Source organism: Anomalospiza imberbis, chromosome 1 (genome assembly GCF_031753505.1).
Source record: "Anomalospiza imberbis isolate Cuckoo-Finch-1a 21T00152 chromosome 1, ASM3175350v1, whole genome shotgun sequence".
Lineage (NCBI taxonomy): Eukaryota > Metazoa > Chordata > Aves > Passeriformes > Viduidae > Anomalospiza > Anomalospiza imberbis.
Window position 1 is genome coordinate 114,256,008 of NC_089681.1, and position 24,309 is coordinate 114,280,316.

Genomic DNA, 24,309 nt, shown 5'->3' on the forward strand with positions numbered 1-24,309 from the left:
AAATTTTGGTAACTTTTGACCAGGTTAACAACCACTCTGGTTTGGGACTGGGTTGGAAGATCTTCTTTATGTGTTTTATTTCTGGGAAGTTTAACTTGAAAAAGCATCACTTTCTGCCAGTATAAAGTGAAGTCTTGTATTTCTGGCCAACAAAATCCTCCAATAATTCCTTTTCCTTTTTTTTCTTCCCCTCCCCCATATCACCTTTTGACATAATCTGACAGGCTTGCAGGGGCATACCTAAAGCAACAGCCCTGGAATAGTGTTTCCACGTTGGAAGGCCAGAAACAGTGACCATCAACAATGCCAAAAGCCCCAGAAAAATAAATGGGGTACAGGTGCTATACTTTGACAACCAGCTGGACTCTTACACTAAACTTCTTGGTACAAGCAAGCCATGCAGTTGCCTTGTTCTGTTTCAGCACATGAAGCCTCTTTCAATTTACACATGATTTTCATAAAATTTCTATCACCTTTTAACACCAGTGTTATTAAGTTCATGTTTTGAGAGACGTGAATAGCTATACTACCGCTGTGCAGAAATTCCAAAATACTAACACAACACTGCATTCAGAAGAGTGGGTTACATTCCCAAAACATCCTGTCTAGACAATTATGCAAAACCATGGCCCACTGAAGTATTTCCCAGCATAACTTGGTGGCCCTTGCTCTGAGTAAATACAGCCCAAACACAGCTATGAAAGTCACTCTTTCAATAGCACCCAGCAGCAAGCGGGGAAACCTGGAAGCAATCTAATAGAAAAATTATATATAACCCCTCATATATATGCCCAGCATGGAAAGGTGCTTAGATTCATGCAGTTTCTGTTTGGGATGGTGTATATGACCAAGACTGTACCTATAATAGTAAATTAAACATGACAGCACTGTCTGCTGGCACTAATGCCAGCTGGCTCAGAACAGTCTGTCCATACTCCCTCATCCTTCAACCTTTGGACAGGAATCTCCTTTAGTCTCCCTTCTCCCAAGGCATGCTCAGAATTTGTTCAGGAGAATACTGGTGGATGATGTGCAAAGCCTTGCCAGATGGTTCCTATAAGTTAGTAGTATTAATAACAATCCAAATATGCATTCAGGAGTTGGTCATTTTATCCATATAAACCTGGGTGACAAGTCCAGAGGGCCCATCTTCCCTTTCTAACAAGAAGGGGAAGAACATGAACAAATAAACAAAGAGACATAACTAAAGTGTCTAGAACAAACCATGAAACACCACAAGGGATGGACATCTTGTTACCAAAAATATGAAATAGCTAGTTTTCATAGTACTTAAGAAAAAGGAACAGAAGCGATCAGAGCAAGAAAGATGCTTTCAGCTTCAAGTACCCAAAATACTTTTGTTTGTCTTAATACTATTGCTATTTTAGGTAATTACCATTACAAGGAGTACTTTATCCAAATTCTTGCCACTTATAACCCAGAAAAGTCCCCATGAATAAACTCAGTTTTCTCCCTAATTTTCAACATTTATTGTCAATAGGATTACATGGTTAATATAGTCCCTTTTAGCTTCTGTGGTATGAAAAGGCCACTGCTATGTCACATGCTCTATTACTGGCATTTTTAATGATGAACAGGTTCACTAACCACAAGGTGTAAATAAAGTTTTTGCTTAAACATATGACTATTTACAACATGAATGTTTATACAAGAACAAGCTGGCTGCAGAGGTGCTCTTGTTAAATTTATCCTCTGGATTGGTTACTTAAAACTGGATAACAATTTAAAAGCTATTTTCAAAAGGGTTTTCAACAATATTTATTTCTTACACGAGGAATCATGTGGCTGCTTAGGAAGGAAAGTATCTCTTTTAAACAGTACTTGGATTATCAGCAGCAAGACATCCCTCTCCTACTGTTAACCCTTACCTAAAACAATGTTAAGGTTTCTCTGCCTGCTCTCACTAAACTGTAATTAAATAATAAAATTCCAACTGTAATAATAAAATTATTGGAGCAAACCACTCAAAGTCAGAAGCATTAACTCTTAAGGCTTCAATTTAAGAGAAGCAAAGCTTCACAGTATGGAATGTACCAAATTGTCCACAAATGAAATTAAAATGGTTTATAAAGTTAATGGACTGCAAGGAACAACTATGGGGTTTTTTTACATATATATATATTTGATCAAATTGAAGCAAGAAAAACAAAACCCACCAAAATGATGCAAAAACTGTACTCCAGATTGATCAATATACTTAGGCTTAATGCAAAAAACTTCAAAGAATTTCTTTGAGATTTGAGGTTAGGTTTTGGTTTACTTTTTTTTTAAATAAAAAGTTCTGAAACAGAAGAAACATCGTTTAAAAAAACCATGCTCATAAATGTTTAAATTTTATTCATAAACTTGAAATTTCAACACCAAATTACATGTATATGATATTGACCCACATGCACTTATTTGACAGACTTTCAGATTATTTGTCAAGCAAAAAATCATCATATAAATATTTTTTAATGTGGTCTATATGTTGAATTATTATCTCCCAACCTTTTAGCTATACATCCTCAGATAAATTCTTCTTTGGTGAAAAATGCTTCTATTTTCCATCAGTAAGTTTTCCATCAGGTAAGCCATTCCTGCCTCTCAAGAGTAATCTTCTGAAACTTAGTCAATTTGAAACTTAGTGCATGTGACTTGAGTGCAATGAGCCAATACAGGTCCAGACTTTTTATTAGTGTATTCAATGCTAGTTCTTTATGTAACTAATAAAGTGTTCAATGTGCCATCAGCAAGGCCTTTTTTTTTCAGGATTGAATACCACCATAACTTTAAGTGTATAATTTACTCCTTTTTTTGTTGATCTATTTAGTTACTGCTTTTAGAAGAAAATGAAGAAACCAAAATGCTTACTGCTCTGATATAAAAGAATATTTTGAGTCATAAGTGTGAGGGTTATTTAAACTATTTACTACCATCCTGGCATGTCTGGGAGAGAGTGCTAGTGCAGACAGGGATCCTCCTTCATGCAGAGCAGGAGCCACATCACTGCTAATAACAGAGGGTTGGCAGTTCTGCAGGATGGCTCAGAGGTTAAGTGACGATCGATCTCTTCCTGTATTTGGGGTTGGATGTGTCTGAGTATGTGAAATGTCTTATAAGTTTAGGAGGGGTTTCAGCTGCATCTATTTAGAAAGTCTTAAGGTGCTGGCTGGCTCTTGTTTTTTATTCAAAAGGACATAGAATAAATCCAAAAGAGTTCAGTAACTTTCAACTGTGTAAAAAAAAATCCAACTAAATTGTTCAGTATAAATAAAAGTTCTTCAAGGCTGTGTACACACTTCAGTAAAACAAGCAAGTGGAAGCACTTAACAGTATTAAACTTCACTGTTATTAAAAGACAACAGTCAGCCAATTTCATTTATGAGAAATCTAAATATAAAACAGTGCAATCCAGGTGATAAAAGTAGCTGCTCAAATGAAGTGGTTCTGTAAAATTTTCAATCAAAGATTAATGAGTGAATTTAAATGTCAGGCCAAAAATTAACTCATTTCAAAAAGGGCAAAAGTTGTGCACATCCCTTCCCATGGCTTCTCTTAAGTTCAACCTTTAGTTTCAATCAGTTATCTGCAAACACAAGCCATATTCTAATCCAAAAAGAAACACTGAAGCTGGTTTATTAAGGTACAACAGAAGCAAAATTCACAATGAATGTGTTTATATGTTACATACAGATAAACTCACAGAATGTGAACCGACCATCACACACTGTCTGTTTTTAAACTGCATCTAACCTTCATTGCTTCAGCCCACAAAAAGGACAGAAACTGAAACTTAGGTTCTATTAATGACCAGTTAAAAAAATGCTGGACTATTTATGCTTTTCAGCAAGAAAAAGGAAACAAACAACCCAACCCCAAAAACAACAAACAAATTACAATTTAATTATCACAGAATTCCAGAAACAGTAGAGGCTGACAAGGTCCTATGGCCCAAACCCCCACCTTAAGTAGGGCCGTCTCCAGCCAGCTGCCCAGGACTATGTCCAGACTTCTTTTGAATATCTCTGAGGATGGAGACTCCACAACCTCCCTGCATGAGCTGTGGCAATGCCTGGTCAACGTCACAGTGAAAAAAAAAGTGTTTTCTGATGTTCAGACAGAGCCTCCTATGTGTCACTTTGTGCTTTTTGCTTCTTGCCCTGTCACTGGGCACATGTGAAAAGAGCTTGGCTTCATCTTCTTTACACCTTCTTGCTATTTTTACTTCACTTGCCTAAGATCTCCCTGAATTTTCTCTTCTCTACAGAATTTCATTTTACAGAAACTGTACAGCAGATGCCATCAAAAATGATTTTGTACAACATATGTTTATCTTGCCTCCAAAAATATCTTTCTGGTTAAAGTAGGTTTCCTGTCCAACAAAATCACTGAAACCAATAAAATTTGTACAGGTGAAGAATTAGCTACAATTAGCTGATGTCGCCCCAACACACTACTTAGATTTTGGACTTTCTGGGGTTTTTTTCTTCAAGAACTAAAGAATAAAGAAGCAAAATGGACACCTAGCTGAGGGCTTGCCTATGTATAAACTTTCACTTTTCAAGAAAAACACATAATTTAAGACAATTTTTAACAGAAATGGTCAAAAAGTTGAAAGAACATTTAGAAACAAGGTTTACATTGATTCAGTTTAAACATCAATAGACGCAATATAACCCTAAGACAGAAACTAAAGAATGAAAATCCACACACATTTTAATTAAATTCAGTTTAGAACGAATTCAACCAATTCATCAGCTTTTGTAGCCTGCATATCTAGAAAAAGTTGATGATTCAAGTCACTGTGTCAGGGGTATGAAAGAACACATAGTAGAAGCTGGAAGAGCATAAGACTTGCAAGCCAAGTGTTTTGCTAAAGGGTGAGTGAAATGCTGAGCAAAATTAATCTGCAAACTCAGTGGAAATTTTAGGACTGAATTGTATTTACTCTTGAGAAACAGATACTAATACACTTTCTCTCCACATATAAGCAGCAAATATACCTTTTTCTATTTAATGGACAAGCATTTTTTGTTCCTTTTGAGTTTTATTTTTTGTTTTAAAACTTGCTTCCAACAAACTCAGCAAAATAAGATTGAAGAGCAGTAACAGCAACTATTATGCAATTGAGTCTTCTCCCCATTACTTATCACACTGCACTGCTATTTCCAATTCCATTTTGTGTCAATCGATACACAGCCAGAAAGAAGGCCTATTTTGTAGCCTTTGTAATTGCTACAATATAAATGCTGAAGTTACTTACCTATATCTTTGATAACCATCTGATTAAACATTTTATTGTTCAAAAACAATTGTCTTTCTGCCAGATATTTTTCCCTCTTTCATATTTGCATTAAGCAAGCTCTAATCAGTTTGGTAGTTTGTACAACATGTAGCATTCATCACACTTCTACAACACATCCATTCATCCCAGAAAAAAACCTTTTCATGTATTATTTTCTTAGTAACTCAGTGTAAATGGCTACTAAAATCTGACATTATCAGTGCCCCTTACGATAAGAAAATGAAAGCATATCCTGAAGTAAATTAATAACCCAGCTAGAACACTTCTGTAGTTGGACAGTCTCACATCACTGTGCTGCTTACTAATCATGTCCGCATGTTTTCTCTTTGAAACATTCTTCTATTGCTGAGCTATAATAAACAAACCATGTATGGGTGATTATGCCACTGCACTAACAATTATGAGTTGGCCCTTTTCCATTTTGCTTGTTAAAATCTGCATTAGTCATGTGGAAAGCTACTAAGCCATACAAACTCTAAAAATGTTACAGGAACGTATGGAAGTGTTTAGGACTGAAAACAAGTCATTAAGCACTTATGTTTCTTAGCCACAGGACTATAATGCATATGAAATAACAGAATTAACAAACAAGTGGTCTCTTGCCAGTTAAGTAATAAACTGTCCTCCTACAAAGTAATAATATGCAAACACCTTAGCCATGAATTTATGAGTTGTCATGAAAAAAATCCTTCCCTTGACATAAATCACTAAGGCAAGTTTATTTTTACTTCTTAAAGTCTTGAAAGTAACAATTCTATCATTTTACTGTGCTTTGTGCAAATTCTTGGCATATTTTTCATATAGTCTCTCTAGCAGAGTTACATTAGTTATTAATTTAGTCAAGAAATTGTATCAAATTAACATTCTAAATAACTAAAAAACCCCAAACAAACAGAACCCACCTACTTCACTGGAATATTACCACCAAAAAAATTGCTAAACATAGATTGGAAATTTTCATATGAATTAGGAAAATGTCAGTTTGACAGTGCAAAAAAGAACAGCAATGCAAGTATAAAGATATATATTACTGTATCAAAATTAACTAATAGTTCTCAAGGCTAAAAAACTCCTGAAGGCAATAATTTTCAAACAGCACAGGAGGAAAAAAACAAATCCTCTCGAGGGGTAGCATGTGGAATGAAGTGCATGCATTCTACTCAATTCAAATCTTTTGAAATCCACAGTAAAACCTTAATCTTGAAGACCCTAGGATGAAAGGGGTTATGCAAATTGAATAAAGTCAGTCCCTGTTTTCGGGACAGCCCCATTGCCTTCTGGGATATAGAACTGCATTGTTGCATACAGCTGATCATCTCCCTTAAAAAGCTGTGAAGCTACCAGGAATACCAAAAAATCCAACCTTCTAATTTATCGTAATATTTACATGTTTCTGCACCGTTTCTTTGGGCACTGAGCTGCTTGCAATTCCCCGAGCCCAGAGGGAAAAAATTGAAGTTATCTTTAAAACCACCATGAGATACGTGGAACAGGGAATAACCCTTACAAGTCACAAGTCCTGGTGCAGATTGTAAATGCCTCAGGTGCTCCTGTTAGGTCAGGTCACAGTGCATAAGCAGTCATATATATGGGAACAGTACAACTACTACAAGCAACCAGCCACATAGAAGAATTAGGATGTGTTGACAAGAGGAACTCAAGTTTAAAGTATTTCCCTTCAGCCCACACATAAGGGGAGGAGGAACCCGCTCCTTGTAAGTTCTGTATATCCTCAGCATGTCTTTACTACAGCGTCCATTAGTGGTATTTCTACATAGCAATGACCTCATTCTTTAGCACAGTGAATAAACATGAGAGAAAAAAAAGACAGTATTTTGGTTGTGTATTTATCAGCATTTGGGCTCATTTAAATACTAGTTGAATAACAATTATCTTTCTCAGCTGAGCACAGCATCAGGTTGGCAGACTGTGCTTCACTTCTTCTCAAAGTGACAATTAACCTTGATATCAGTCTGCAAAGTGCTCTGTACTGGTAGCAGAATAAAATTATCATTATAATATAAATCATAAAGATTCTACTGAAACTGAGATAGCTGTCATCTCTCAGCTATTTGTATTCAGTAAGGAGCAAGCAGGTTGCTGTAGAACATCTTCAGAATGTGTCATCCTACAGCCACCATACTGTGGGCTTTTGAGGCTGCATTTGTAGCAACCTGAAAATGCCAGCCCCACACTTATGCCAAAAGAGTCATGGTTAATATACGTTATTAATTAAATATCACTTAGGAAGGTTTGTGATGAAGAAGGCCATTACTCTTGAATCATGAATTTAAATCTGATTTACACCGCAGTAATTCCAGACAGAAATGAGATTTCTGAGTTGATTATGTGATGCCTATCAGCTAGACAGTATTACACAGCAATGATACTTGTTATCACCTGACCTCATTCTTCGAACTCTACTGCTTACAAACAAACAAAAAGAAGAAAAAAAAACCCAAAATTAACTTTGTTAATGCTGGATCAAAATTCAAAATAGACCTCTTGCATTGACACTTAATCACTGTGTCGACAGATTGTTGAGGAATGTACTCAGACAGCTAGAATTGTAGCAGTTGTGTCCACAACAGCCCATTGAAATCCCATACCAAGTAAACACATCTTCCCTTCTAGGCAGCCTGGACATGCAGGGAAGGAAGAAGATTGAATTGTCTTCTCTAAAAATTTCCCACCTTCAAATGTGTAATGACAAGTGACTGTGAAAATGTTTACAGCCATTTTTGATATGACACTTCATTTTTGTAATGTGCACACTGTGTGTCAAAGTGTTTTACTGTTCTTACTTCTACCAACAGCACATTGCTGTGAATAAGACATGGCAGTGAAGCAAGCCCTCTTTTAGAAATAGTTTTATAGACTGACAGGTCTTATTTTATGTGTAACAGAACACAAATAAACAAACAGCCAATTATGAGGAAGGGCACCTTGAGTGTTGGGTTTTTACCCTCCACTACAGCAGATCTGACACAAGTACCTTGAAAGGGAGACAAAGAACCTGCTCTTTGTACCCGAGGCACAAAGTGACCCCAGGGATTATTTTTGGCAGGCATTGTGGCAGATTGTATGCAGGAGATACAAGAAGGCACAGCTGTTTTGACCCAGCCAGCAGTATGAGTTCTATGAGAGGTGCAGTGCCAAGAAGTGCACTCCCATGAAGTATTTTGAATGAGCAAACCCAAGTGTGTCCCATGATCCCTGCTGCAGAAAAAGGATCATGCTCCAGTATAACATGGAATAAAGCTAACTTTTCTCCTGTAATCAAAAGCCAGACACTCTTCCAAGAAAGGTTCAGTCACGAATGCCCTGCTTTTCAAGCTATCCAACAAAATCTGAAATAATGGGAAGGTCCATTTCAACACTACAGTCTTTCTCAAAATTCCTGTGGAACGCTCAAGCCAACAGTTTAACCTAGAATGCTTAATGAATCCCATCCATGGTTACTTCATGCTGCTGCAAAACCTGGCACTGTGTTTACTGCAGTGATTCTGAAACCTATATTCCTACGAATCCACCCTAGCTCCAAGCCCCAAATCTAGATTTTTTTTTAAATCCCTGGTTTGCAACCCTAAATGCCACAGCCATGAGCTTAGCAATCAATTATTTATATCAACAAATCTGAAACTGCATACTAGGCAGACATCTAATTTTTCAGTCTTAAACTTCTCTGAAAATTAAATGTGTTACATTCCATCCATCTTCTCTGGAAGGGTTATAACATGCCTAATTTTGTAGGCAATATGTATATTTATCCCATTTAGGCTACCTAAGATAACAAATAATGAGACTGTACTGAATTTTAAAATTCTCTGGATCCCATCTATGGTAAAATGACCATATAGTTGACACCATATAGTTAGCCCAAGCATACTTTAATTATCTTTAAAAAATATTTATCTGTGTAGCTTAGAAGTATAAAATCCTAAATGCAGCCTTTTTATGTGTAAACAAACTAACCATAAACTAGTGTAGTAACAAAAATAAAAGCCACTTTAGAATTAAAACACCTTAAACTGTAAAATACAGTTTGTTACCACAGGTTTTGTACATTACTCATAGAATTATGATATATGCAAAAGATACTGCACTGCTGTCATAGAAAGAATAGAATTTTCTTTGACAATTTTAAAGTTATGATAAAAAGAATAAAAATCTCTATTAGATTTATGATGTGAGTATTCAGTGGTGTTTATTGTCAGTACCTCCCAAATGAAAGGTAAATCAAACATCAGCTAATCTGGCAGAAATAAAAAGCCCTCCTCCCTCAAAAAACTAATGTGTACTAGAAATGAGACAATCATTTTGAAAGAATGGAATTATTCACTGTTTCTACACTGCATAACAACATTGTTTTCTGATAAAGAAATTTTACTATGAAATCACTGCTGAATTTTATACAAAATGACTGCCTACAGCAAAATAATCCAGAATAAATATCTTTAAAAGCTTTAAAATTCTTAGAGGCTATACTAAACTCCAAATTCCATAAAAGCTACAGTAAGACGTAAATAATTTAAAAACCCAATATAACAATAATACCCAAACCAGAAAAAACCCTTAGAAATTTAAGATTTAAGTTGTCTGCTGTGTTGTTACTCTGAGTAATTGCTGCAACTGTGTACAGCTTATTCTTTAAATGTAACTCAATCTACTAAACTGATCATAAACTCTTGTATTTCAGTCTTACTTACAGAATCACCATCTTGGCCTCCACAATATTTACAACATTAAAAGGCTACAAGTGTCATGAAAGCATATTATCATTCACCTATGGCCCTCTCTAGGCACAGTATGCATGTCAGGTTAATAAAGGCCACATAAATATGGCTTTTGTGCCAAGCAGACAGTAAATTATGTATTTGACTACACATTTCTCCCTAAAAAAAACCCAGAATGTTAACATTAATCAGAGGAAACTTCAGATTCTGGCATAAATTTGACTATCACATAAAAGGTAATATTTAAAATACATAATGCCTTACCACACAAACACGAGCTGCCATATGTGAGGCACTGCTAAGCATGGTTTCTATTAAGCCAATACACAGTAACTGGCTTCTTTCCAAGCAACATGGAAGTATTTAAAAACCCTGTTTAATCCAATTCCACAGCCTTGAAACAAAAATAAATTAAAGTGTTGCAAGAACTGTTAAAATGAAAAATTAAAGACATGTAAATAAGTGAAAAAAAAATTGTCAGAGAAAATGAAAACAAAGATTATTTCAAATAGATATCTTAATTGTAATTAGTAACATTTGGCATGTTTATATGATTCAAAGCTGCAGCCAATTAGATACCCCAAAAAGCTTGTAACAAAGCTGCAAATGTGTAAGTACAGCATAAATAAGTTTTATTGCTCACCAAGAAAACGGCAACCAGATCAATTTCATAGTTTGTTTCCAAAGTATTGCAAAGCTTGCACTATTACTAGTTCATGACTTTTTAGTCCCAAACGTCAGCTTTTCTGCCAGATTTTGGAAAACAATTTCATTAAATGCAATCTATTAATTGTTAATCTGCACACATTCCATATATACCAAGAGCAAAAGAAAAATTACAGCATTGCCTTAGACTGTCATGACTATGCAAAAAAAACCCAAAATAAACCCAGCAACAACAAAAAGCCAAAAAAAACCAAACAAACAATACCCCCCAAAAAATAAAGTGCACTAAAAGTTAATAGCTGTTAAAAAGCTGTACAATTGTGGTATTGGAATGGAGAAAGACTGATTTTTTTAAAAATAGATTTCCAAGGGGAGGGGATTTAAGTATTACAAGGAAGAGCAGAATTCAAATTCTACTCAAATGCGGTTTACTGAAGACAACAGTGTTAGGCAGTTATGAGATTGTGCCATTTACTGAAGAAAACAAATACTTCATTATGCTGTCAGTCCCAACCAACAGACAAAATATCTTCCATTTCCCTCATTTATTCAATAATGAGTAAATTACTAAAGGGTAATGAGCTGCTAATAAAAGCATGTTTTTTACATGATTATCATGAAATGACAGTGTCTGCCTGTGCAGTGCAGTAGTACCTACTACAGTTAGACTTCCAAATAATTCTCCTCTACCAAATTTCTGTAAAGAAATTGACCCTTACATAGTTTTCATACTAGAAATTAGTTTACATTTAGGGAAAAAAAAAAGAAAAACTCCACAAAAACAGCTAACTATATATAAAATCTACACATTCAGGTATTTCTTTGCAAAGTCTTCTAGCAATGATGTCAAGGTGGTTTTGCTTCCCTTGCTGGCAAGTAATGATTGTTTATTTAATGCACTTATTTTAGGGCTTGAGGGGGAAGGGTTTTTTTTCGTGTGTGTGTTTTATGAGAGCTTTATTGAGGAGATTACAAAAACATGCATATAAAATACTGGTTTTACAATAAAATCAAATTCTGGCTCATAGGAAAAACAAAAAACAAACCAAAAATCTCCCACCCTAAACCAACACCTTTGTTTAGCTATTTAGGAGAAGGCAAAAGAAATGTCTATGAAAGGTGGTCTGAAAAATTCTGGAGCTGAAAGCATTGGGGACTGCTCTTGTACACCGTAGGAGACTGACTTACAAAGACCAGCCATAACTCAATATGAAACTGCTGGAAAAGAATTTCTCTGTTCAGAATTCCCCATACTAAAAGCATCAAAGTGTTTCGTTTTACCCTTGTAACAGTTCTTCACACCACCTTACCCAACTTACAATTTAAACCAGAGATTTAGTTATCTTCTACACTAAGCACATTGCAAATATCAAGGAACCCTCCCATATCCATCACAGGCTGCTTTTTGAGCATTTTTGCCCTTTCCTGCTTCAAAGAATTAGTGATCTTCAAGACCCCTCCTTATGCCCCAGTCTCATTTCCTTGCTTCAGCTGTGCCATAGGGTGTGCTCTGGCATCTCCCTGACCTTCCAGATCTGCACTCACACGGTGCTTGCTGAAGTACTCTTATTCTTCTCTAACACTAGTTTCTCTTTTCTTCTCCTCCTGGGAGAGAAGTTGTCATCATTCAAAAACCGGGAGAACAGGCAGGAATCGTGTGGAGGTATTGTTAAGCTGGGAGGTATTAATGGGTGTTGTCAGTTCCTTACATCGTCATCACTGAGTGAAGTTGCCAGACCTGGCAGGCAGCCAGTGGCAGGTTCCCTTTACTGCCTTTCTTTCTTTTATTTCCTCTCCTGCCTTCATGAAAGTTGCTAACATTTCAAGCCACCAATGGCCACAACACATCCTGAAGCTTTGAAGCATTGCATGTAACCAATCCTAAAAATTGCCCCACAACCACAAGCAATAATGCAATCAAGCAGATATTGAAAACTTAGTTTATTCAATGATAAAAAAAGTTCAGTACTCTCTAATAATTTTTCATATAAAACACAGATTTTCAAAGATATCAGATCACTAAAAAAACCAGCTATATTTTTGATGGCCTTCCAAGTACACTGCATCTTGACACATGGAAGACCCATAAAAAGAAACATCTGTGTTATTTTTAAAAAACAGATGCTTTGTAAACCATGACATTGAAAGGTCACTTTTACAGTGAAAATAAACAGATATTTTTAAAGAAATGTTTTAATATAGTTACATACTTCAGAGCTTAAAGCACGAATTATGGTTCTGCGTTGTCTAAAAGAAAATAACTAAAAGAAAGAAAAGTTTACATATTAAAAAGTAACCTGTCACTTTTCATCCAAGGTACTTCAAGGTACCACAGTAATTCAATCTAAAAATCTCACCAGTTAGAAAACTCAGCAATCTAATTCAAGTGATAAAATACAGTATGATTGCTATTATAAAATATAATCCCAGTGTGATTGTTAACTTGCGTAGCTCTGGGACATGTTTCTCGCTACTTTTGAAGCAGAAAGGGACTCAAAAGTAAAACATAACGCAGTTGCAGTGAGTACTGAAATTTTTCACCCATCCTTCTCCTCGGTTGTTGATACATCATGGATTTAAAACCAACAGGACCCTGCACCCTAGTATAAAGCACTTCCATGCTTATGTTTTTGACTAAGTTTTGCTATTTGCTGTAAATTCTAGAGACCAGGCTAGGGTATATACAATGTTCTGTGTCACATGTTCTCAAGAAAGGTGACTAGCAGCAGATCAAAATAAGTCTATACAGGCAGACAGTAAACTCCATGAGTAACACAATGGGAAGGGAGCCTGAATTCAGTCTGGAAATGCTTGCAAAGAAAAACGTTCAGAGAAAGCATTTTTTACTCCACTTTTTCATCCTGCTCACACATTAGCATCACATGCATCACATCAGTGTGCCTGTGGCAACAGACTGATGCCTCCCCAGGTCAAACAATCAAAATCACTGAGCACAATTGCAGGGTAGATACTTGCTGTACCTGCTGCTCCAGGTCCCTCCACATCTCTCCCTCTGCATTTTAGAGCAAGGCTGACCATCTTCTCCCTCCCAGTCTTTCCTGATACTGTGCTCCCTTTTGTTTTCTGCTCCAGACACTTGTGCCATCCCTTTAGCTTTAAAGTAGCACTAGGTAGGAGTTTAAACATGGCCCCAAGAACAGTAACTCAATTTGTTGGAATTCATATAATCCCATGGAGTTGTGAAGATGCCAGCCTCAACATTTCAGTAAAAACATAGTCAAAGCAGTATTAAACAGAAATGTTGGACTCCATACTGTCACTAATAATACAGGAGATATCCAAGAGGCACACTGACCTCTCTCCCAAAGTCAAACTGAAAATTTTGCCATTCCACTTGGCTCTTCTCAACATCATCCCAAAAATGACTGTTTTAAGTATTATCATTGTGATTAGTTTTCAAAAGCAAAATACTAGAATCACATACGCTGGTTGCTTATCAATTTTGTAGACAGTACAAAAAGCAAGGAGTTAATGATTCCAAACAAATTGAAGAGATAAGACTACAGACAGGATTTTAAACTATTGCTTTGGTATGAGAGTCATTCTGCCCACTAAGCTGCACAGTCCTTAACAGTATATTTCTGAGCCCCAAGCATTACCTATATTGCTAGAGGGGAAAAGAAATTAAATGTAAAGAACATAATAGGAATTGCAGTAAATACACAGAAAAGAGAAGAATGATGAAAAGTACACTAGAGAACACCAAAAGAAAACATGAAGGGGAAGATAGGTAATATCGGTGACTTAATAGGAAAATTTTGAGCAGTTGCTCCAAGTGGTATCCACAGACAGCTGCTATTCACTTCAGGCTGGCTCTCCTTATTTCCAGCTGCTAAGTTCACATTGAAACAAGCTAAAAATACAATACTTTCCAAATATTATTTTCCCATGTAAGCAATCTGTATAAGTTGTCACAGAGATGATGTCCTCTTGCCAGTGAGAAGGGAAATAGTATACAAGAAGTTGTATTCTGTGAAATCTTTTGTCTTATGCACAATGCAGCCAAAAATATGGGGAAGCTTGAAAAGGCATTATTTTAGCTACAAGTATTTCCAACTGTTCCCCTCTTTCAGCAAGGCAATATAGGAAAATGACACTTAAATATGAGGATCTTATTGCCTGTGAGAAAAGCTATACTCTGCACTACTCAGGAGCATAATATGTGTGCCATTTCTAGCAATCAAGCTTTGATATTTCAATGAGAGGAAAAAAAAAGACACGAGTGGCAAATGTCTACAATTTAGGTATACCATCTTCTGACGAACTGAAATTTCACAATGCTTCAGATTTAAAACATAAATGCACCCCTTTGCATCCAGGACTGTCCTTGCCAGTAAATTCAGCTCAATACAAAAGTAAAATAGGGGAAGGGATGGGACAACGAATATTGAAAACCATCCAGTTCTTTCTGTTAAATGTGAAGTATAACAGGCTTTTTTATGACATGCCTTCCTCCAAAAATAGCAATGATTACATTGCTCAACTCCCACACCCCCGCCCCCCCAGCTTGGCTTTTTTACACATAGAACATTATACATTCTCAGTCCTGAGGAAGGAGCCAAAGTTTGTGGAGCCAAGAGGACTCACTCCATCACCCAGTACCCAAACTACAGGAAAAGAAGTAGGGAAGCAGGCAACTCTAATTTCTTATAGTATTCAAACGTCTTTTAAAGCCAAAGTGCCAGATTTTTTAGGGACTCTGAAACCCACAGCTTTCCACAGTTTTGGAAAGACACTGCAAGTCTCAGCACTGATAATCTGCCAATTCCAAGGCACATTTGTGAGCAAGACTTTTTTTGTCTTCCAAACAAACACAAAGATTATACAGTTTATTCTCTTCACAGGGATGAGGTGGGGGAAATGTTAAGATCACAGCTGCTGCAGCAGTGGAAGCTGCAGCTGCCTTGGAGCTTGTAGTGACTGTGTAGCCTACCATGCATTTGAGGGATGCTACTGTGCTACAAATACTGTTCCATTTGGGGCTTTTTTTCATTAATGGAAGAAACCTGAAGCTTTGGCCTGCTGTAGTTAATGAAAAGTCTTGCAAATTTTTTTGCAATACTCTACCTAAGTTCCAATTCAGCTCAACAGCCTTCCTATCAGTACTTCCTAAGTAGCTACCTAAGATAGCTGTATTCTTGAATAACACTTTCTTCACACCTCCTATGACATCTAGTTTTCAGAATTATCACATTCCTGTTGCCCAGTCATGATTTTTTTTATATATGAAGGAGTACATACAGTGAAGATAAGATGGAATCACAACCATTTCAAGCAGCCTACATCTGGAATGAACTTACCTTTATGAAATATGGTTAGGCTTTTTAATAGAAAAAGTTAACACGCCTTTCAACAATGACCTAAATTTCACTAAAACCAAGAAAGGATGTATCAATACTTTAGGGTAAGATAAACTGTACAATAGCTCAGCTATCCTCAGTTTTCTGAAGAATCATGCCTGGCTGATGTATTTATTTTGTAACATTTAACTATAACGGAAAATAGATGAAGTTCAAATGAAAACACTGCTTAGACTATGTCAACAAAGCATAAACTAAATGAAGTGATTCTGCATTGACTATAAAAACATATTTGCTAATATTAAAGTTACTAATGGTTATCTATCAATCTATCTATCACAACATGAAGTGATTCTGCATTTAAAGAACTGCGTTAAAGCAGCAGACACATGAAGTTAGATGTGATTTTGCAAAACAGCATCATGGAGTGCACTTTATTGCTGTTTTATCATTAGTGTAAATAATTCAACAAACGCAGGAAAGCTCCAGATTACTTGTTTTTTTTGTAAATTGCAAGTCACTAAAGGGCTTTCCACTCAGACAGTCAATGCTTACTTTACACTTGCTAGCAAAAAAAAAAAAAAAATCAAATATAATAGTATCTTGTATACTGAAACAACTGCTTTGTTATAAAGAGAAGGCTTCAGAAAACCAGAAAAAATGACACTGCTGTAAAAACCTGTAAGCCTTTTACTCTCAGTTCAAAGACTTAACCATTCTTCTACAACAGACTGAAGTTTCATATTCATCTCAGCAAATCAATCCACTAATAGGCATCAGTCATCAACACCGAAGTAAAATCTGCCACATGAAACAGGGTTGATGTGATTGAAGACTCGCACATAGTCGTAAGCATGACAGAACAGCTTAGCTATTAAAATGTTTTATCCAGCAAAAAACTGTTCATCCTAATTGACTGAAATACTCTTTGAATGCTATTATTGCAAGGCTACTTCATTAAGCAGCACCTTGGTACATAGCCACTTGACTTTTATCTTGAGATCCAGCACAACCACATCAAATCTTGTTAGAGTATTTTCTTACACATAGTTTTGTCAAGAGACCAAAACAATAAAGCTGACTGTCATTTTTACTACCAGTTGCTTAGTTAATTTGATACTGAAACATACTGGGATTCATTATAAACACTGCATGCAATCAGCCATTTCTATCAATCTTTCTTTTTAGTGCAGTAACAGAATGAAACCTACTAACCACATCAGTTGAAATGGGTTGGCAGGACTGGGTGGAAGCTATACTTCTGCACTGAGCCTAACCTCTCACCACGAGAGGTGCAGTAGCTTTAAACAGCAATGTGCAGCCCTGGCCCAGCTCCAACACTGACCATATGTCACAAGCGGACAGATAAGAAGCCTGAGACAGCCATCTGAAAACAACTGTACACAGCCCCAGCCACCAGACAGTGAAGGTTTCAAGGTCTACATCATCATTGATTTAAAAGCCAATTTTAAACATATCAGAAGGAAACATACTGACAAAAAAACCACAACCTGCCCCCCACCCCACCCCCCCCCCGCAAACCAAACCAAATTAAACCACAACAAAATAAAAAACCCAAACCAAACAAGCACACAGTCATTGTCAGAAAGTCTATATGATGCTATGCTCTAATTCAGGAAGTGTCCATCAAATATCTCAAATCATTGCAACAAACACAGTCAGAAAATTACTAACAGTTTGTGCCTGTAACACTTTCATTTCTCCATTATATTCACAGTGTGTTAACAAGTTGAGGAAACAACTTGAGAAAGGAATCAAATATACCAAGCAATTGCCACCAAGATTACAGAATCAAACAAAATACTATTGACTTAATATCTGAAATGAAGGATAATTTGATATTTTTCTCGTATCTATTAATACATCACAGAGTTCATCTATGTATGCCACTACATTGGTTACCAGAAAGTATGTCATATCAATTATTTATATGTAAGCAACATATAATCTATCAGCTCTTATTCCAAAATTACTAAATAATCAGCACAAAGGAATAACTAAAATTTACTTCACTCCCCTATGCAATTTCCACAGCTCCATACATTTCATTTCCATATTCCAAATTAATAAAATACAGGTGAACTTACCTACAGTTCGGAGGAGGGTCTAATGTAATTTCTGCAAGTTCTTTCTGGATTCTTAAAAGAAAAAAAAATACTATCAGGACTTTTTTTTTTTCAGTCTGTTTCTTTCAACTTTATGAACATTTCTACATCAATCAACAGTAACAAAATATAAGTCTTAGAATTTCTGGTTGAAAGCTGATCTATAATGTTTCATGAAACTGTGCAAGAACATGTAGAAGTAAAAACCAAGTATTTTCTGAAAAATGAATGTCCATATGGAACAAATGCCATGAGCAGCCACCTAGAAAATCACATTTTTTCCATAGGTCAGGAATCTCAGCTCCTTGGCTCACTTACACAATTACTAAATAACTCATATACCCTCCTTCTGTATTTCCCCTCTGACTATATTTCTTACAGTTCTTGCCCTCCAGAATATTTAGCTTCTTAATGTATATTGTACTGGCAGAGCAAAACCCCCCAACTCAAAGCATAATTGCCCAGAATAAGCCCACCCAGGACTTCACAACCTCATGCATACTGGGGGGTTGATACTGGCTTCCCCCAAAGGGGAAAGCTTCCCTGGTCAGCCTGGGGACCTGCTGCTGGACTTGCTCTGATATCTGCCTTCTTTTTACAGAGGGGACAATATTGGGTAAATGCTATCCCAGATACAGTTTAATGAGAGCTGAGTAAAGGCATATAAATCACTTGTCTATGGACTACGCTTCTCTTAATACCTCCCAGGAGGCAGCCCAGCCTTTGTCGCTGCCTCACACTGAGCATGCTCTCTGCCAAGGCCCCCACATCCTTCTGAGCAGAGATGATCCCCAGTGTATCTGAGCAAGGGGTAAGTCCTCCCCACGTACATGGTGTTCACTTGTCTTTGTTGAATTTCATGAGTTCTCTGTCAACTCTCTCCTGCAGCCTGGCCTGATCCCTCTGAGCTGTAGCCTGGCCCCTGTGTGTACAAACTGCTTGTCATCTGAAAACTTCTCAGTGCACTCTGCCATGTCCTCCAGGTCACCAATAAAGACATTACAGGCATCCTGCCAGAGTTCTTCCTCCAGGGAGAGCAACTTTGTTGTTAAGGATTTCTGGATATTCCCAGGCTGACGCTTCCTAGCCAAGTCCTTGAATACCTGAGCTCTGCCACAGCTGGCACTGGGGGCTCTTTTCCCTTGCACCAGCAACTGCATGAGAGCCAGTATCTTGACCTCTGAAGAAAATTAAGTATGCAGAATACGATACAGAGCTTCCAAAGGAACTTGTAGGAGTTTACAGTTCCCGAAGACTTGCCAGATTATGATGCCATAAGCAGAACTGCGAATGCCACCTTTCCTATAAACTATGTCCGAGGCTTTTTTCATAGGCTACTTCAGTGCAAAAACATAAACATTTAGAAGGAGGAAGGAAAAGAAAAACAATTCAATACATCCTCAGTGGTTTCTTCTTGCCTTCTCCTTAACAAGATTTCATGCACAGAGCAGATTGCTATTCCTATTATTCCCTACACTAAAAAAGAAACAATAACACAATAACACCGCTCAAATTCCTGAGATAGGTGCTCAAGCCACTAGCCAAAGGTTCAGACCTGACCTACACATATCTTGTTAAAAACAACTGCTACCCATTTTGCATATAAGTACAGGTAAAGAAAATGGGTTATCAAAATAAGCATTCAGATATATTGGCATATATAAAGTAAAAAAGAACAGTTTAATTCTTTATATAATGCTACAATCCAAACACAATCTTGCATGTTAAGGAGTCTCACAGCCACTATCAAAATTCCCCTAACACCACTATGAATTGATTTTATGGCTCTAATGAATAAATGGATCAACAGCAGTAGAAGAATTGGCCTGAACCAGAAACTCAAGACTTTGTCATTCACAATCTGAAATAATTAGGACTTACATGGTCAAGATTTGTAGGCAGAGGTAATAATCATTTATTAAGACCTGATGAGAACATTGAAAAGACAAAAATACTCCTTCAGACGCTTAGCTTTTCTTTAACTTCTATGCATATAAATACAGGCAAAGTAAATGGCTTATCAAAATAAGCATTCAGGTATATTGGCATATATAATATAAAATGCCCCTGCATGTACCAAATGCTCGCACCCAACTAGGTGCCATCTGAAAACTTTAGAGTGGATTCAGCCATATCCTCCAGGTCACCCATAAAGACATGACAGGCATCCTGCCAGAGTTTTAACTCTAGGGAGAGCAATTTTGTTGTTAAGGATTTCTGGACATTCCCAGGTTGATGCTTCCAAGTCAAGTCCTTGAATAGCTGATCCAGCTGCGTGTGTATACCCTACATACAGAGCTGGTGTATACCCGACATACACACAAACACACCAAGTTATTTCTGTAGAGGGAAAGCAATTTGATCTTTACTTTCTCTACTCATTGAGATGTTTGTACCCCCAGCATACAGAATTCCTCCAATAAATATCATAACTTTCTTATAAAAATACAGGCACAGTCTGCTTAATCAAGCACAAAATCATTGTAGTAACACTGAAAGTCATCCCATTTTTAATTAGTGAATTTTAAGCACAACAAAAATGTTGTTTTAAAAGCTAGCCCATTTTAAACAATCCTAACAAATCACAACTTTTAGAAGGGAGATCTTATAACTGTGGGAATGCTTAAAATATTTCTTCTGTATATTACAAAATTCTGCCAGGATTTTGAAATTTATACTACCACAAATTCAAACTACAGAAAACCTAGGCTGCAAGGAAACTTCAGTTTTGTGGTTTATGAGTTGTTTTGCTTTCTCAGCCTTTTTTGAAGTTACAGAATGATGGCATTGCACTTGTTTTTGGAGTCAGAGATCATTCCTTTGTTTTACATATAGTAGTAAAAATAGTTAATATTTCATGGCATTAGAGTATGAGGCACATCAAGAATGGATTGACGACTTCAACAACTTCAGTCCTAGATCAAAAACTTTACATTCTTCTTTCTAAATCCTAACCCACGTTCCTTACATTCTGAAAACAAAATGATCTCTCATTTTCTCCATCTGTTCTAGTACAACCCAAAACTTCTAATGCAAAGAGCACTAAAATGGCTCTTTATCAAGCTAATCTGTGATTGAGCAGACATGGACAAACCACCTTTCTGCTTCAAGATGTAAAAATTGATCAGATGGTAATGTCTATTAGTGTTCAAAAGACATAACTGCCCTTGCAAACATCTAAGACAAAGATGTTTAATTCATGATTATTTTTATACAAACAAGATAAACATATTAATACAATACTGTCCATCAATTGCTCCTCAGCAAGCTGTCTGTGTTTATTCTCTCGCTCTGTGGTGCCCCAAACTAAAATTAATTTATACACCTTACATTTCTTTTGTTGCAACCTTAATTTACCTTGCATTCATGCTGAGAGCTCATTCATAAACAGTTTCTGTAGAACAGATGACACGTAGCTTGTTCACATGTCACAGCATTCAAAGTTACAATTAAATCATCGGCCAGCATCCCAGAGAGCCTTGCACTGATAGAGACCTCCAGTGTGCAAGCTGCCCTTTGTCTGCACGTGCTCTGGCACTCGCCTCATATCCCCATCGAGCTGCCCTCAGAATCTGCCATAGGAGAGGACGTGCCTCACTTCCTTCGGTGACCACAGAGGATTCACTGCCAGAATATGCGGCCTCTGGCAACAAAACATTTTTTTCAGGGTCCTTTCTGGCATGTGTTTCTTTGGATTTTCTGCCTCAATAACAGTTATGTTTAGAAATGTCAGAGAGGAAAAACCCTCTAAATTAAAATCACTACATATATCCAGTTTACGTTTAAACTAATGACATTATTGTTACATATTGGACAATGGGGATGATGGCAGGGGGGTGAGGCCCTTGCTGGTAATCAAAGCCCTGGGCTATACACATAAGATATTTAATTTGCAATGTCAGATCTGATACTTTGTTTAGTCCTAGAGAAGTCATCTGACTTTTCTCTCTCATATACTTACAGACACATATAAAAAAAAATTCTCTCCACTTAACTAACAAAAAAGAACAAACACAGTTGCCTTCCAGTAATGGTGCAAAGGTTAATCTACTAGTAAATTCAGAAGCATGAAAGTACATTGTGGATTTCAAATATTATTAATTCTCACAGACTCATATTTACTGCTGTACCATGCCAAAGGGGACTGAGTTGTTTCCTTCATGGAATAGTCCTCTAAAGCTAAGAAAGACGTGAACATGTTGGAGAATTTACCAAGATTATTAATAGGAGAAGAAATAAAATAAAGACCTACATGACAGTAAACTATTTTTACCACATCCACTTTTCTAAACTACATGTCTCTCTAATTATAAAAGCCAGATGAATCAATACCCTATACCCGAGACTATACTACTTAGAACATACTTAAAAATGTAGTCACTGGTATGTATTTCAATACTAAATAAATTGTGACTGAGCAGGCAATTGATCTAAAGATGGTTAGGTTCATACTGGAGGAAAAGAAATATTCTCACCTACTTACTAAATGATGGATAAATGACAAGGATATTTCTTGTAAGAAAAAGCACTCCATATTTTGCCATCATATTCAATATGCTAATTATAATTTCCAGATTCTGTGATAAACCCCTCAGGAATAAAAAAGGGGGGAGGGTGGGAAATGCTCAGTTTTGTTGAATCTCGAACCAATTTAATCTATCACTTATTTGCTCCTCTTAAGGCTGCAACTACTTTGAATAATGAAAATATTACAACTAAAGTTGTACAGTTCACAATTCCTTGTAGGCACAGATATTTATTTTAAAAAGTCAGGATTGGACATAAAGGTTTACAGATTTTCAACCAGCAACTTCAGGAGCCAAGCAAAACAATACATTTATTTGTTGAGCTACTATGTCAGCCAAGAATGGTTACACTTCTCTCAATCCAAAGGTCATGCTAAGATTTGCTACTTAAGAGGTAACAAGATGCCTGCTGTTTTCAAGGACAGCAATTCAATTCCATGTCTGAACTGTAATTGTGATATGCAGTGAGTTTCTCAATCTTGACATGTTGGGTAAGAAAGGTTGCTATTTAAGGTGATGCCCTCTGGGTGAGGAAAATTGAAGGACTGGTACGCTACACGACATACGCTGTAAGCTATTACACCTGTATAGCAGCTAGTCCTGAAGTATTAACAGAGAAGGACAGCACGTGATGGCATTCTGCCTTCTTGATGCCATCCACAGCAATGCTAACAGAAAAAACTTCATATCTCAATACCAAAAATCATACTCAAATAGAAATATGAGTGGTTTCACATAGCCCCTGTGGTCAGATCACTTTGGAAAGCAGTTAAGTTGCATGAACAGTATATTCATACATAAGACATGGAAGCAGTTTACTATTACACAACCAAAAGTCAGCACACTGCTAAATCTTTATTTATATAAAATCTCATGCTACTGAAAATTCTTCAAATCTAACTGACTACTTAAACATAAAAATCAAAAGCAAAACAGAGTCTACCAAATAGAGATGCACAAACCTTTCTCCATATTCAGTAGGTATCATAATGCAATCCAAAAAAACTGTGGCTACCATTCCATGTGCACAAAAAAGCTTTCCAAGTGAGAAAATCTGATTTCCAAACTCAGATTAGAATCAAGCATGTAGTCTGTGACTTTAGCTCCAGTGAACTTGCTGGTGTTAGATACTTTTAACAGGAATTGAGGAATCTTGACAAAAGCCACAACTGCGCAGTGTGTACAGTGTGTACACTGTTGTTTGAGCGTTTTACTGATTTTTTAGCAGAGTTGACTCCTCTCACCATAATAAAGGTACCAGAGTAAGGCCTTATTAATCCTACACTATTCCTCATTCAAAATGAACTAAAATAACAATATTACTATGATGATATTTTATACAGACTGTTTCTGGAATACCTAGCACATATTGCGGACTTTAAGACATTTTTCCTTCCTTTATGCTACTCCCCTCCATTTTAGCCTCTAATTTCAGATTTAGCTTTCTTGACACACTACTGCTTTTAATTGAAAAGCACAGAAACAAAACCTGTAATATGAAAACCTGGCCAGATTAGAGAAAGTGCAATCCCAATTGTAACACAATGACAAACTACTGAATATTCAAAAACAAAAAAAGGAAAAAAAAAACCAATTATACTAATAAAAACCCTCATTACTACAACA

At 36.6% G+C, this 24,309-nt stretch overlaps 1 protein-coding gene across 2 annotated transcripts in view; it reads right to left on the reverse strand.

The window, feature by feature from the left end:
• Positions 1-24,309, reverse strand: part of LOC137483791 (ubiquitin-conjugating enzyme E2 E2) — a 202,233-nt gene that overhangs the window by 170,891 nt on the left and 7,033 nt on the right. For both annotated transcript variants that reach the window (XM_068207176.1, XM_068207169.1), the window contains exon 3: positions 18,140-18,190. In XM_068207176.1, the coding sequence (XP_068063277.1) occupies positions 18,140-18,190 (51 nt within the window). The remainder of the gene's footprint in view (positions 1-18,139; positions 18,191-24,309) is intronic.